Source organism: Acartia tonsa, chromosome 9 (assembly GCF_053477335.1).
Source record: "Acartia tonsa isolate MP-2025a chromosome 9, ASM5347733v1, whole genome shotgun sequence".
In the NCBI taxonomy this organism is placed as follows: Eukaryota; Metazoa; Arthropoda; class Copepoda; order Calanoida; family Acartiidae; genus Acartia; species Acartia tonsa.
The window spans coordinates 45,904,490-45,920,807 of record NC_137268.1 but is presented as its reverse complement, the minus strand read 5'-3'; the positions used below and the strand labels follow the sequence as shown (position 1 = coordinate 45,920,807).

General features: G+C 31.1%; 1 protein-coding gene across 1 annotated transcript in view; it reads left to right on the top strand.

Moving 5' to 3' along the window:
* LOC145329059 (cell adhesion molecule Dscam2-like) overlaps positions 1–12,954 on the top strand; it is a 219,139-nt gene extending 206,185 nt beyond the window's left edge. Inside the window, exons 23-29 of the mRNA XM_080173079.1 lie at positions 2,858–2,948; positions 5,565–5,731; positions 5,931–6,056; positions 6,421–6,891; positions 8,978–9,050; positions 11,272–11,472; positions 11,790–12,954. Of these exons, the coding sequence (XP_080029205.1) occupies positions 2,858–2,948; positions 5,565–5,731; positions 5,931–6,056; positions 6,421–6,891; positions 8,978–9,050; positions 11,272–11,472; positions 11,790–12,034 (1,374 nt within the window). The 3' untranslated portion in view covers positions 12,035–12,954. The remainder of the gene's footprint in view (positions 1–2,857; positions 2,949–5,564; positions 5,732–5,930; positions 6,057–6,420; positions 6,892–8,977; positions 9,051–11,271; positions 11,473–11,789) is intronic.
* Positions 12,955–16,318: the final 3,364 nt, after the last annotated feature.

The following is a 16,318-nucleotide window of genomic DNA, read 5'->3' as shown; positions in this document are numbered from 1 at the left end:
CTACTTTGTATTATAGATTATGTTAAGATAGTTAATATGTTAATATTTTAATCTATCTATTAATGTATTGTTTTAAATATATTTTTATTTATCATAGCTTTTTAGTAACTCTTAAAATACATAATTTTTTTCTTCACTTTATAAATTTTTCATTTTTGTTTAATTTCTCTTTTCTTTATTTTATGTTTATCAGACATAAAAAAGTTAAATTCATGTTTTGTATAAATTTATTACTGGAATGGTATTTACAGGGATCTAAAGGGATAAGACAATGGCCAATAAATGCATTTAAATCTCCAATGATGATGCACAAATTACCAATTTTTTAGATTGTAGTTAGTGGTCGAAACCTAAAAGTCCCCAAAGTTGTTAATGTTATTATAAAAGTTTGGGAACTAGTGAAATAAACAGCCCATTGTCCCCTCCCTCCCTGAATGGTATGGTGCTTGCAATGGTCCTGGCAAAAATTTAGCTTTGAGCCATATTTTCACACTCTCCGTAATAGTAATGTACAACAGCCAAGATTTGGAGGGATCAGTAAATCTTAAAATGAAGTTTGTCTGTTTGTGTATTTGTACCAAAAGATCTCGCTAACTGCTTGGCCGATATATGGCTCTCCTTGGCAGTATTTCTTCTTATATGGAATGGGAAGGTTTATATCTATTTTAGTGGAGTGTACATCCATCCTACCGAGATATATCACCTATAAAAAATCACCTATTTTTTCTGTTTTAAACTAGAACTTAGGGTAGAAAGAAAAAAATATTTAAGATTACTTTGACCTCAACTAAAAAAACCTACATTTTAAATATTTAAACACTTTTATTCGTGAATTTATTCAAGTAATGTTCATAATCAAAATATACACATATATGTATGGTGACCAATTTTCAACTTATTTTTTGTACATTTTTATATTTACAGCTTCAGTTTAATGAATGTTCTGATACTTGTTCTACGGTTAAATATTTTTTTGGTTAATAACAAAATTGATTGAAATTTAATTAATGAAGAATACATTTAACATCTGATTTTTTAACATAATGTACATTTAAATACTTGCCACTATAGGTCATTAAAGAAAGAGACAAAAGGCTTAGGGGCAAAAATGATGTATAATAAAGAAAGTTGAATAAATAGATGGACAAAATGAGATAGACATAAAAAGTTGTCATGACAGACAGGCAGACAGTTAGACAGATAGATAGAAAGACAGATAGACAGATCGTTATAAAGACAAATGATAAATACACAGCTAGAAAGAGAGAGATGCATTTGATAAATAGCGAGCTAGATAGAAAGACATATAGTTATACAAATAGATAGATATGTAGACAGATAGAAAAACAAATTAATAAAGAGATTGATATATAAATTATAAAAAGATATCTAGAAAAATATTAAGAAAAGCAGATATACATATACATAAACTTAAAGGTAGCAATATCAATATAAGACAATTTTTTTTAAATAGATAGATATATAATCAAAAATATAAATTAGAATGATGGATGAACATATTAATAGATAGTTATACAGATATGTGGATATCTAATTAGATTATCATATAGCAAGTTATCTAGGTAGATAGACAGACAGATAGACAGAGAGTTACAGCAAGGACCCCAAAAAAATCAAGTTAATTTGCATTTTTTCCAAAATATTTTGCATAGCCCAGAATATTTATGCAAAATATGAAATTTTTGACGGGGATTTGTGTTATGAAAAACAATTTGTAGAACAGGGTAGACAAAGAGTCGTATTTGTTATTTAATAAAAATGTAAACACTGAAACAATGAGGCTAGGTTGAGTTCTCATTTTTTTTTTCTTCCTTTGTTTGTTTTGTGCTTTCATTCAAACCTTTTCTTTTCAACCTTTTAAAAAAGAAACATAATTGTCCCTTTCGTAGGTGCTATAACCCTTCGGGGAACTATCCCTATGGGCTACTAGCCCTGTGGAGCTCTTCTAACCTAAAAAAGCATAAAAAGTTTGTTTAAGGTTTATATGCAAAATGAAAGAAAAAGCCAGGGATCGTTAGCCGCACGTAAGCCGCGTGTGAGCCTCAGTGAAATCGTCATATTATCACTATAAAATTCAGCTGGATGTATAAAACTGTCTCTTTAGCAGACAATCCTTCTTTCTGAAATTTCTTTTTCTGCTCACAAACAGGTTTAAAACTGAGGCTTATGCGCGGCTGAGGCACGTCTGCCGAACCCTGGAAAAAGCCCTTTTTTAATATTAAATTAATTATTGTTATCCTAATGTAAGATTAGGTTACTTTGTAAAGCAATATATTATTAAACTTAATTCTTCTTATTTGATATAATAAATTTTCATACTACTTGTCTCCACACTGGGTAGACAGAGCAAGAAAACTGTATTTTCATGCTTTTTGGTGCACAACTGGTCAAAAATTCTCTACCATTTTCAAAATAAAGGAGATAAAGTTTCTTTATGTTAGGAGAGATAATCATATCACCATGCTTTTTGCATTGTTTATCTATCTATCTATCTATCTATCTATCTATCTATCTATCTATCTATCTATCTATCTATCTATCTATCTATCTATCTATCTATCTATCTATGTATATATCTATCTATCTATCTATTTATCTATCTATCTATCTATCTACCTATCTATCTATCTATCTATCTATCTATCTATCTATCTATCTATCTATCTATCTATCTATCTATCTATCTATCTATCTATCTATCTATCTATCTATCTATCTATCTATCTATCTATCTATCTATCTATCTATCTATCTATCTATCTATCTATCTATCTATCTATCTATCTATCTATCTATCTATCTATCTATCTATCTATCTATCTATCTATCTATCTAGAACACAGAGTATATGGCGGAGTATAGCCGAACAGTGGATGGACGAGTGGATACTAAAAGGTGTACAGCCATGGGCCAGTGTAATATTACAGGTAAGCAAACCAGGGAGTAAGGGAGGGGACAATGGGCAATTAATTCAATATAAGAGTTATCAAAGAAAGGGCACGAAATCCAGTTTAATCCAATAAATTTGTAGGAAATTATAAAGGGATTGTTAATTGAATAATAGATTTCCATAGCGTCATGTAAAGTGAAATCACAACTTGTTTTTGATGAGATATATTGAGGTTTTATGGTGTGATTTTTATATTACAAGATTATTGGATCCGGCCAGCTGCTAGCAAGAATATGACTGCCCCTTTTTATTCTGTTTATTTCCCTTGCCTCTTGCCCCCACCTCCCTTCTCCCTTCTCCCCGTCTGCTACAAACCAAACTAACACAACGAGTAGTTATTTCCCTTGCCCCCACTTCCCTTATCCCTTCTCCCCGTCTGCAATATTCAAAACATACACAACGAGTAGCGGCATTTCATGCGCAAGTACCCAAACTCAGTCAGAAACTGCTAAATTCTTGCACATTCCCTTTAAGCCAGTACCCAAAGTCTGAGACTCCTAAAAATTGAATATTCGATCCATTGTCCCCTCCCTTACTCCCTGTAAGCAAACAGCTAACCGTTACAGACTAATGAACGAACTGACAGACATATAATGTTATATAGTAGCTGCGCTAGAAAAAAAATTGCTTGTGTGACATTTTCCTAATCAATAGTATGATCAGTTTGAATGATTAGTTAAAGGGGAAGGGGTTGGGCAGTAAAAACTGATTCTTTTTATAGCGCTAGTAGAAAAATGCACAAATTTTCCATGGTCTATATAATACATGCATTAAAATCAAGAATAGCTGTTCTATAACTTTTATAAGTACGTTTGCCTGCCCTAATCACTAAAAATGAATATGATTTTTGACTAAATAAAAAACATATGTCAAATTGAACGATTTATTGACATTGTTGTCCAAAAAAGACCTAAATGCAAATTTCTAAAAGCTCCGTTAATGGCAAAAACTGCTTAGCATTGTAACTTTATTTTTGATGCACTAAAAACTTATCTTAGCCTCACTTCAAATGTAAACATGAAATCGAGGACAGACATTCAACAATCTTAATAAATTTTAATCATTTCATGTTTATTTTTCTTCATTGTATACACTTCTAAATGTTTTTTTAATGGTTCTAAATTAAAGTTGAAAAATTGGGGATGAAATTTGATTGATTCTAGTTTTGTGGATTTGATGATCCTACAGAATATATTAAAACCTGTCATTACTATTAAAAAACTTTTCTGAAAATTTTAGAATAAACAGTTTCTGAGATCTTCTTAGACATGCAAAAGCAAACCTTTTATAGTAGATATTGTTTTGGAATACTTGTCCTATCCAAGTCAAACTTATAACAAAAAAAGTTTGATAATAGTAAAAAGTAATTGATGGTCAAGATTCAGAAAAAGTTTTAAATCTGATATTTAAAGTAATATGTTTTTGTAAAATTTTAGCAATGAAATTAATCTTTTAAATCAAATATATCATATTTTTTACTTAAAAAATCATTGATTTTATTATTTATTATTTTCTTTTATTCAAAGTAAAGAAGTTATATTTTGCATAAACTAGCCAGTGCAGAGTTAACTACCAATGAACTAGGACAATGATTTTTGATTTGGCGACGTGCGACAGACGAAAAAAGTGTGTTTTTACAATGTTAAAAATTGTTAAGTTTTTTGAAAATAAATCAATATTACATTCCTCATACATATTATACATAGATAAATTTATGTACATCCCCAATTATGACACACAGAATTACATCTTTTATAAATTACAATTAGTGGTTGAGACGATTGGACAATCAACTTAATGAACCAGCCAATTAAAATTAAATAATGGTCCCCTAAGTTGTTAAGGCAACGAATAACTAAACGTTATTTTAAAACTTTGGGGACTAATGTAATGAACAGGCTAATGTCCCTCTCTCCCTGGTAACTGCGCTATAAACAAATACATGAAGCAGCTTTATATATATATAAAAAATGACGTCATACAATACAAATGACCAATGATTGACCAGTATACATTTTACCATTTGTCAATTACAATGTATTGTATACTGGCCTATCATTGATTATTTTTATTGTATGACGTCTTTTTTATAAGGCATTATAAGCTGCTTCTAAATACATGCTCATATTGGCTAGATTGTTTGCACACCTGGGTAAAAAGTTTAAACAGTCGTTGAAACTTGAAGTCATATCACTTCATCAATATATTTTATTAGGAATAAGAGATACAGGGAAATATATACTGAAGAATAAAAAGAATTCGACAGTAAAGGAGATTTAGATGAAATAAAACAACAAAATATGGGTATTTTTGTATATAAACCGCTGAAAATGACACTTTCTAATTTTGTTTTGGATAGATAACAAGTTTGGCCGAACTGCGTGATGGTTAAAAGCTGCTACGGCTAATATGCCAGACACCTTACATATTGAAATTTGTATCAAGATTAGAAGGAATTCCTTGTCCAATAAACAGCTCAAAATTACACGGTTACGACTTCAAAACAAGGTCGTTCAATTAGATGGCTAGTGTCTGAAAGATCTGTTTGCTTAATAATTATCACATGAATATTAAGATTATTCCATTTGTTTAGGTTTAAACCAGTACACCGAATACTCCATCCGCGTGCAGGCCAGGAACCCCGCAGGGGTCAGTGCCTGGACCAGTCCTGTGTCTGCCACCACTCTGGTTGATGAGTCTAGGATACCCAGCCCTGACAGCCTGGTTCTGGAGAGATCTACTAATTCTGTACATGTCAAGGTATGATAATTCAATACATATTTTTACAAGGATAACAACATCTAAGACAAACCAGACAACATGGCGAATTGTTTAAGGAGTTAGAACAAAAAAATCGTTGTAAAATTGTAGCAAGATTGTTTAAATTCCGGATTCTCATATTTTTCTACATTGTGCCTTATCGTTCTAAAGATCACATTCTAATGATTTATCTTTTCAGTTACCTCCACATCAACTGAAGCTGCTAGTTGAACTGGAGGTCCAAGACAGACAAGGGAATTGGCTGCACCATTCTCAAACTCTTCTGGATGCTGACACAACCTATGGAACCTTTCCTTTGGACCAGGTACATACGTTTTGCAAGGATTTAAAGGGATAATAAAATGGCCAATAAATTGATGTACCTCCTCTATAATGATACATACAATTAGTAAATGAAACGTTTGGACACTCAAATTAATGAGCCATCCAATCAAAATTCAATTAAAGTCCCCAAAGTTGTTAAGCTAACAAATAAGAAACGTTATAGTAAAACTTTGGAGACAAATGTAATTTACCCTCCCTTACTGTACGTTTTGTCCTTATTAAAGCAAAGTTTCGCTTCAAGTCTTAGTATTGATCTCAACAGTTTATTTTTTAATACTTGATTAAAAAGTATTTGTATTTAATTAGTTTTTGTTCAAAGATATGTTAATTCTTTTCTTATTTAGGAGGACCCATTATCAACCGCGGCTTTCAAAATGGACGCCGCCAAGTTGGACGACAGCGACAGCCAGGGAACCAGCAACCCGGTGCCCGGTCCCTTGCGGTCACGCCTCTGCCTGGTCACCAATTCAACCGCCTGCGGTCCCTTCGTTGTTGGCATGGTTGTTGAGTCCCTGGACGTTGGGCAGCCCTGGTTAATCGCCCTTATTGTCGTAATAAGCCTGCTGGGACTGGTGGCTCTACTAGTTGCAATCAAATGTGTTTGCTACACGCGAAAAGGACAAAATGGCGCGAAAAATGTGCACGTTTCCAAGATTCTACATCCCCACAACATAGACGCCTACAAAGCCCAAATGTTTGCCATAACTGCGGGAGAAAATCAGCATGGAGTTAGGAAAAGTTCGACATTTGATATTAATTCTCAACAGATTGAACAAGGATCCAGCAATTCACAGTCGGAGAGTGCTAATTCACAGGTAAATATTCATTTCATGTAGCACAGCTACTTAATTACATGTAAATAAGTCCATCTCTTGAACGTCCCAGGGAGGTGGTAAAGGGGTGCTTACCCCTATCAAACTTTGAAACCCTTATTTTACTGTCCTTAAATTTAAATGAAAATTTAAAGCTTTTTAATTTTAGCTCTAAAAAAGATATTTTTCATAAATTTTCCCTATAAAAATACACTAAAAGTTATATTATAAATAAATCTTAATGCTAGAAATCCTATTATATAAAGTAATAAGCTTTTTTTGTCTGTACCGAAGGATCTCGCTAACCGCTGAACCGATCGGATTCTCCTTAACAGGGTAGCTTCTCATAGGTCCCGGGAAGGTTTATAACTATTTATCCCCTCCTCAAGTGCCCCTAGAGGCCTCTAGGTGCGTAGCCGCTAGTATGCAATAAATTAACATAAAGATTTTATGAATTTTATTTAAATTTTCTTGTAAGGATTCTTTTAATCTTTAACATACATTATTACTATTAAGATTTTAACAGATTTATTATTTTTTTTATTTTTATTTAAAATATATAGGCATATTAAATTTACTTGTGATAACTATGAAAGTGACAATTACTGACATATATATATTTTCGTCGGCATTAAATCCAATAAAAAATATTAGTAGTTAACCTATGTCTGTCATTTAACAATATTCTAATAATAATGTATATAGAATATAAGTGGATATTATGGCAGGGGAAAAACTGTCGTCAATTTAGGATATAATCCCTTATTGTTTAATGGTCAGAGTGTTCATTTATTAGGAGGGGAGGGTATGGGAAGATCGTTATTTTAGCCCACTACAAGTTTCACTTTATTAGAGTACATGATAATCTGGTGTAAGGTCATTTCTAATAATGTCATTGTTATATAATAAGAAAAATAGTGTCTAACTTATTAGAAAGTTAAAAGAGGTCACAATTGTCCAAATAATTAGTTTCCCTTATTACCTAAAAAGATTCAAACTAGTCAGGACGTATTTTAAGCTCCCATGTTTACCAAAAAAGCAATAAAATTTGTCTGACCGACGGGTAATAAAATACGTTTTTATAGAAATAACAAATTTTAATGTCTTCATAGCAATTTAAATTTAGAAGCCAGTAGACTTTCGACTGAACGTATAACAATTGTACCAATTTCTATATGACATAAGTATACCTTTCCTTGAAGATAGATTTTCATTTACCTAACAATAACATTTACATATGTGATTTAATTTTTAATTTATCCATCTTTTGAGATTAATAGCTGTTTTTGTACTTGCAAAAGGAAGTAGTATTTTCAATATTACAAACTGTATGGTACTAAGAAAAATCTCCACCCATGATGGGTTGATTGTGAGTCAAAAGTTTTGGTGATTATGTAAAAACACCGGTTTTATAGCCGTGTGACATCAACAATTTTTCACATTTTCCTCCCTCTTAGAAAAAAAAGCTTTTTAATTTGTAAAAATTTGGGCTTTTTAGTGTTGTTGCACTGTAGCTAAAAATTCTATTTTATTACTTCTCCCTCACCCCTCCCCCCTTCCAGTCAATATAATTTATTATTAATAACCCTTTTCAAATGTATATCTTGACTTTCATCTAATTTTTTCACATTGATTTGAAATTAATTTTTTTTTATTGGAAAATTTTATAAAGAAAAATGTGTTTCGTTATTTTGTCCAAAAACTTGAATTTGTCATTGACTAATTGTATTTTGTATTTAGAGAAATTTACTTTTTATGACTTCATATAATGGTTATTTCCATCACTGTCTAACTTTTATGCTGTAATTATCACAACATAAGACAGCAATCACAAGGCAATTATTAGAAAAGCGTTATAGGAAAATATTTAGTTAAAATAATTCAACATTTAAACTTGTAATGTATTGTCGATCAAAATCAATATTAGCTGTTTTCAACTTTAGCAGTATGTCAAGAATATGTCAGTTATGTTCATCATTATGTTTTCAAAAGCCTTTGCAATCAAAGAAAATCATTAACATAAAAAATTTACTTAACTTACAGAAAATTATCTAAAAAAATGTTCTGACCTAATTCTTTTTGTGTATAGGAACCCCTGTGGGCCTACCAGAAGTCTCCAGCTGACCCTAACGAGCTACATTATCCCATTTCAGCTTTGGCAGGTAGAGTTTTCAACATTTTTTTTACGGAAAAGAAGAGAGAGGGTTGTTTTGTATGAAAAACTTAAATTTCTCCCATTATTAATGGTTTAAAGATTTACATTAAAGATAAAGAAAATTAATAGTTTTAGATATGTGTTTAAGTAAGATAAAAACGATAATATCCAAAATTCTCAGCCAAAATTAGCAAAGCAGGAATGGGTAATTAAATCACATAGGTTGTTTTTTAATTGTTCGATAAAAAACCTTACTTATTAACAGATAAATATACAGACCCAAAAAAGAAAAGCTTTGAAATATTTGTCCAACAGAAACAGACCGAATGTTAAGTAAAAGGTTATTCCTAGAGTAGTTACACACTAAAAAAAATCTTCCGAAAAAATACTTTGATGCTTTTTAGCATTCCTTCACACTTTGAGAGTCAATTGTTTTGTTTTAAGAAATGCTTTTAGAAAAACAAAAAAGTCCCAACAAACCCACTTTTAAAAGAAGATAAGCAGATTGGAAAAGATAGGCACAGAAAAAAATTAGGCCTTTTAACCCTTAAACAAGTGTCTCATTGTTTGCTTTAAACATTAAAAGTAAGCTTTTTCTGTCAGTGATCTTAAGGGATAAGACAATGAAAACAAAATTACCCCTTCTGTAGATTACAAATTATTGATAAATTAGGATACTAATACTTTGTACAAACCAATCCAGATTTTATAAAAAGTTTCCAAAGTTTTAAAGCTAAAGTACTTTTTCGAAATTAGGATTTTCAAATTATGTTTTAAAACAGACTGGAGGGAGGGGTATCCTAAAGAAATGATAAATGACTATTTTGTATTGATTAATAAAATAAACAAATGAATCAGAATTCAGCAATCAGCAATTTTCGATGGAGAGATAGTCATTTTATCTTGCATTGTATCATACCTGTATCCTTACAAAATGTTAGAAAGAAAAGAAGATAGAAAGAGTATAAATTACATCAAAGAGTTGCAGATATCAAAAAAAGATCAACACAAACAAATTTTACAAAAAAGATAGGTATTCTTATTGCAAAAAAAGAAATTTTTAAATCTATCCTTATCCATTTATTAGCTAATTAATACTTCTCAATGACAAAATTTGGTACAGAATTAATTTATTAGTCTTTAATGTACCCCTAGAAAAAGATTTAAAAGTAAAGGATCCAATTTAAAAGACCCAAAAAGATTTTTAAGACTCGTCCACCAATTAAAAAATATTTTTTTAATCCTCTCTAGTTTTTAATTTTTGTCAATATTTTGTTATTTAGGACAAAATTTTCTATTTTATTAATGTGTCAATAGAAGTCAAATTAATTTCCCTTATTCCCAAAAGTACGCAATCCTACCCAATGTATATTTTTTAAAATAGTAAACTAATGTTTATAGCAATAAAAATAAAAGAAAGAATCTTCTATTGTCTTAGTAAACACAATAGAAAATCAAGTGTCATTTCCACGGACAAGTTTTTTCAATTTTTTAAAGAATAGACAAAAATCTAAATTCAATTACAAATGTATATATGATCTTATCCAAAATACAAACAAAATTAATGTAAACAGAAATGATTAATTCATTTAATATTATTTAGAAGCCTGAATAAAAATGCTTTAAAACATCTATGCCAAAATTTCTTAAATTACAGGATTCTTAACAAAGAATTAGAGATACTTCCATTCTAAAACTGAATTATAGAGATACTTCGCTAATTTACCATGCCTAATCATCCCAGGAATCTTCATTACTAAAATCAAATATACATAGTCATGTAGTATTATTTTTCTAATCTTTAAATATTTACCCAAAAAGTAAAAATAATAACATGTTTTAAATGAACAAAAGAACTTTCATGATATTAAAAGAAAAGCTTTACTTCAAAAAAAAGGTTTTCTACCTCTTTGAAAGATTACTCTATGATAAAATGTAGACAATGTTAATAAAAGTTTGCAAATAGAATACCAATCAATTCTATATCTTTATATCTATCAATACTTTACTTTCTATCTACAGTAAATATACGAAGATTCCCTGTAAAGGAGAACAATATCGGTTTAGCGGTTAGTGAAATCCCTCGCTACAGACAAAAAAGCTTACTACTTTATATTATAGGATTTCACACTGATGATTCATTTTATGTCATCAGGAAGGACTCGAAGATAAATGTCATTCAATAAGTTACTTTCTTTTCTAATTAGTAATGTTATCTTTCTGTATAGGCTACGACAACTACCCTGGTTACCCCTACATTGACGAGACACCGACCACAGAACCTGATACCGGCTATTTCGGCGGCGAAAACAAGCCCGAATATTATGGAGAGGCTGGCGGCTGTAAAAACGGCTATTTCGGCGGGGAGAACGAGCTTACGGTGGACGGACGGCGGTCCGTTATTAACGGTGAAATTATGGCGGGTGAATGTAAGTATCATTTTACGTTTTTTCTTGTTCTTCTTCTACCTGAATTTCCTCTTATAGAACATTTATATTATCTTACAATAAACAGGATTTACGGTGATGTATTGACAGGGGAAAATGTGTCGTCATTTAGCTTGTTAATACAAACCTCGTTTATTGGTCAGTTTGTTCATCCAGTAGGATGGGTAGGGGTTGGTGTAAAGGGAGTGGATGGGGAGTATCTATATGTTTGCTTTCCTGAATATTCGAATTTCAATTACGTAAAATAAAAGTTTGAATATTTTTCGAAAATATTTTTTAAATCTAATTTTTTGTTTCAGATAACTGCAGTACCGCCATGGAGCACTCTGGTTACTCGTACCAGGGACTCCCTGACCCAGCAAACTATTTCTCCGCCTCGCCCAACGTTTTTATCGCCGATCATCCGCCGCCGTCGACTTCAAACAACAGCGGCGGTCACCAGCATTACCAGCCGCCGCATCAGCGGGACCATCAAACTCTGGCGGAAGGACTGCAAACGCCGAACACACGGGCACGAAGAATTGTTCATGAAGTTATTGTATAGACAAAGATAATTTTAGAGTAGATTTGCTACTAAAATCAAAATCAAGTGAACTGAACACTGTTAAAAATCTGAGAATTGAAAGTCAGAAAAAGTGATAACTTTAAGAGTATTTTTAAGCTTTAGATCATCAAATTTAAAATCTTAGATTTGATTATTTCAAAGCATTATCCTACTCTTTTTGACATAAGTGAAAATTGTGTCGTAAAAAAGCTTTAAAATTTCTGATAAAAATACCTCAAAATTATAGGACACTAAAACGTAAAAAGTGCCATATTTTATAGATTATTAATTTGTATAAACTTTTGCCTTTAGTCTTTTTTTATTACAAAATAATATCATTTTTGTAATAAGTCTTCCGTGATATTAAAATATCAAAAATCAAATAAGATTAGATATTGATAAAGTTTAGTTTTTTTATATATCATTATATAAGAATGAAAATCAAAATTATAATTGTATAATATGTAATTCTAGCAAACATACATTAACATACATTATCCGTCGATAAATCCGCCAATTAAAGCTATTTTTGTGTTCAAGTATTACATCCAGAGGTTAGGGCATAGCTTATTTTTTCGAAATTACTGCAAATCAAGCAGAAAAATAAGAAATTTAATATATGTTTTTGCTGCGCTGTTTTTTTGGTATAATTTTTCAATAATTGTCTTGTAAGATGTAAAAGTCTTTTTTTAAATTGTTTTTAAAAAATTGTGTAAGTATTTTAACTAAATTTATTGTGATATTTTATTTAATTTTCAAATTATCGGCTAATTCTAAGTCATATTGATTTCCATTATTTTTTTCAAGGATGCCGTTTTATTACATTTTCAAAAACCTAACAATGTGAATGTCTTGTCCTATAGATTTTATATTTTTTTCTTGTGCCATATCAATTTTTCAAATAAATATATTGTGCTAATTTTATTATGTTTTTAAAAGCGATGCCTTTCTATAATTAGGGTCGATCCATCCGTCCGTAAGTCCGTAATGGTTAGTTCTTTTCGTTGATTTAGACATGTTAGAATTGTCCTATCGATTTTAAACTTTGCATGATGAATTCTACAACAGATAGGTACGAATTAGAAAGCGTAGCACCTCTAATAATTGTTACCACAAAGTCCATACGCCCATTTAAAATACGATGATTTTTAACTTATTTGACAACATTTTTGTATAATTTAGTAACCAAAATATACATGTTAGAATTATCCTGTCGATTTTAAACATTGCATAATGATTCCTATAACAGTTATGTACAATTTACAAAGCTTTGCAACTCTATAATCGAGCGGCAAATTCCCAAAGACTCAAATCTATAAATAAAATAGCCCAAAAGGTTTCCTGGAATGATTTAGTATTAATTGCAATCTTAGCTAAAGAGAAAAAATCTTTTTACTTTAAATATATACTCTTGGCTACGCCCCCTAGAGGCCTCTAGGGGCACTTGAGAAGGGAGGAGTTAAATTAGATAAACCATTTTTTTATTTTAGATTTGAAAAGAAAAAGATAAATTTGGGAGGGTATTTTTCAGGGGGCGATTTCTCTTGGGAGGGTGGTGGTACTCTCCCCCAATATAGTTAAAAACTTTTTTCAGTATCTATGAGAAGTTACCTTAGCTGGATCTTTAAATTATTTCAATGGTGCGCCAAATCGGGGTGCGCCGAATTTCAGCCAATCACAGCGCGGCATTTCGTAAAATGCTGTGCTCTCATTGGTGAAAAGTTGGCTCACCCCGATTTGGCACACCATTGAAAAGATTTAAAGATCCAGCTCTTGTAAAGAAAAACCTGATTGGTTCAGTGGTTAGCGAGAGCCTTCGGTAAAAACATACTAATACAAAGACACAGACAAACAGACAGACAGGTATCCTGTTACTTTATTATAAGGATATTAGATTGCTCAATACTACAATACTATGATATCTAAAAAAAAGTCCTTTTTACAATTCTATGGGAAAGATGAGTGAAAATCTAATTTTAATCATGACTTTCTGGAATTTATAAATCTGTTAACAAAATCTCATTTATAATTCAAATTTTCAATTTATCATATCGGTTATTAGTGCCGTGTAAAACAGCAAAAAATACAAGGATTATAACATCCTTAAAGCACAGCTTGATATTTGAGAAAATCTTATAAAGGAACTTGAATAACGAATCGTACTACAGACAGGTTTCCGCGGAAATTTAAATAAAAAAAATTAAAACCAGCTTTGTTAGTTTAAGAGGCTGAAGGCACGGGCTAAAAAAGTGGTATTCATATTATGAGTTTTGTTTTAGTATTCGTAGAAAATTGTCTGAGATACATGATTTTTCTAAATAGCTCAGATCCAGTTCTAATCCTAATTAATCGATTTCGAAGCTATACTGGAAAGTTTTTAAAATTTTGCTTGCAGTGACACTAAATATTTTGGTTTTTGATTAACTTAATGATGTCCATTACTATATATGGCAAAAAAACTGAATTTTTCTTTTAGCCTTTTACTCATTGTCAAATCTTAATCTAAAAACCACCAATATTCAAAAGACTTCAAAATTTTGTTTTGGTGACACAAAATATTTTGGCTTTTGATTAACATAATGATGTTTACTACTATATAATGTATGTTTATATGAGAATGTTTTAAGTGACCGTAATATGACATCAACACGGTTTCGGCTGCCGACCTCTTATGATGGGTTTGGCTGTGGCTGTATACAATTTCATGGTAATTTTGTAGCTATGGATTATAATTGAACTAGCGGCTTCGCCCCTAGCCTCTAGGGGCTTTATTTCTGAAGGTTCAGGGGAGAATTTTAAAAATTTTGTTTACATATTTTTAGATATTTTTTTGTATTTTATAACATTTTATTACTCTTTATATCATTTTATAACTCTTTATAACATTTTATAACTCTTTATAACTTTTTATATTGATTTATATTATTTAAAACCTTTGAAATTTTTCTTTTTTTTATTGTTTTTTAAAATTTCTTTGCCATTAGTCTTTTTAGGGCTTCTCCCCACAGGAGAAGGAAGTTTTCACAATCTTTTTGAATTTGATAAAACAAAGTTTAAAAGAAGAAAAGAAATTTTAAAAGAAGAAAAATAATTGAAAATATAAAGAAAATATAAAAAAGTATAAAAAAATATAAAAATTAATAAAAATATATCTATAATACAAAGTAGCTTGATGTCTGTCCGTCTGACCGTCTGTCTGTCCGTCCGTCCCTTAAGATCTTGGTAACCACTGAACCGATCGGATTCTACTCTTCAGGGAATATAACTACTGGTCCTGTGGTGGTTTTAGGCCATTTTCTTGGGGGGGGTGGGACACCCCCAACCCCCCCAAAAATAAAAAACCCACCCCCCAAAGATTTTTTTTTTTACATTTTTTATAAAATCTCAGTGACTGTTGATCAAATTGGCACAACCCTTCTGGGAATATACCTACTGGTCCTCTGGTGGTTTTAAGCTATTTTCTTGGGGGGTGGGACACCCCAACCCCCCCAAAAATAAAAAAATCCCCACTTCCAATTTTTTTAATTTTTTAAAATTTTTGTAAACAAAAACCAGTAATTGGGGTGGGGGAACCCCACTGCAACATGGGGCGAAGCCCCCACGAATCCCCCCCCCCAAAAAAAAAAATTAAATATTTTTTTTTTAAATTTTAATGTTTGTGTATGCGAACAACCTAGGTTTAATTTTTACGAATTGAAATTTTTGTGTATACGGCAAACAACCTGGGTTTAATTTGTACAAATTAAAATTTTTGTGCATAAAACGCACAACCTGGGTTTAATTTTGCCATAGAGTAATTAAACAAAGAATATTTTTTTTTAATATTTCTATTTAGGAGGGTTGACTTCCCATTACTTCATAGGGCGAAGCCCCTAGAGGCTAGGGGCGAAGCCGCTAGTAAAAATAAATAAAAACATAAAAAACATTAAAATTAGAAAAAAAATATGAAAAATTAATAAAAATATATCTATAATACAAAGTAGAACAATGTCTGTCTGTCTGTTTGTAGTGAAGGATCTCGCTAACTGCTGAACCGATCGGGTTCTCCTTTACAGGGTAGCTTCTCATAGGTCCCGGAAAGGTTTATAACTATATTCTTGGGGGATGGGACACCCTAAAGGGCCAACCCCCACAAAAATAAAAAATACCCCCCCCCCCAAAAAAAAATTTTTTTTTAAACTAAAATCAAAATAGTGGGGTCAACTACCCCCACAATTTTTTTTTTATTTTTCTTTTAAATCTAAAATACGAAAAATTGGTTTGATCAAACCTCTTAGGGCAAAG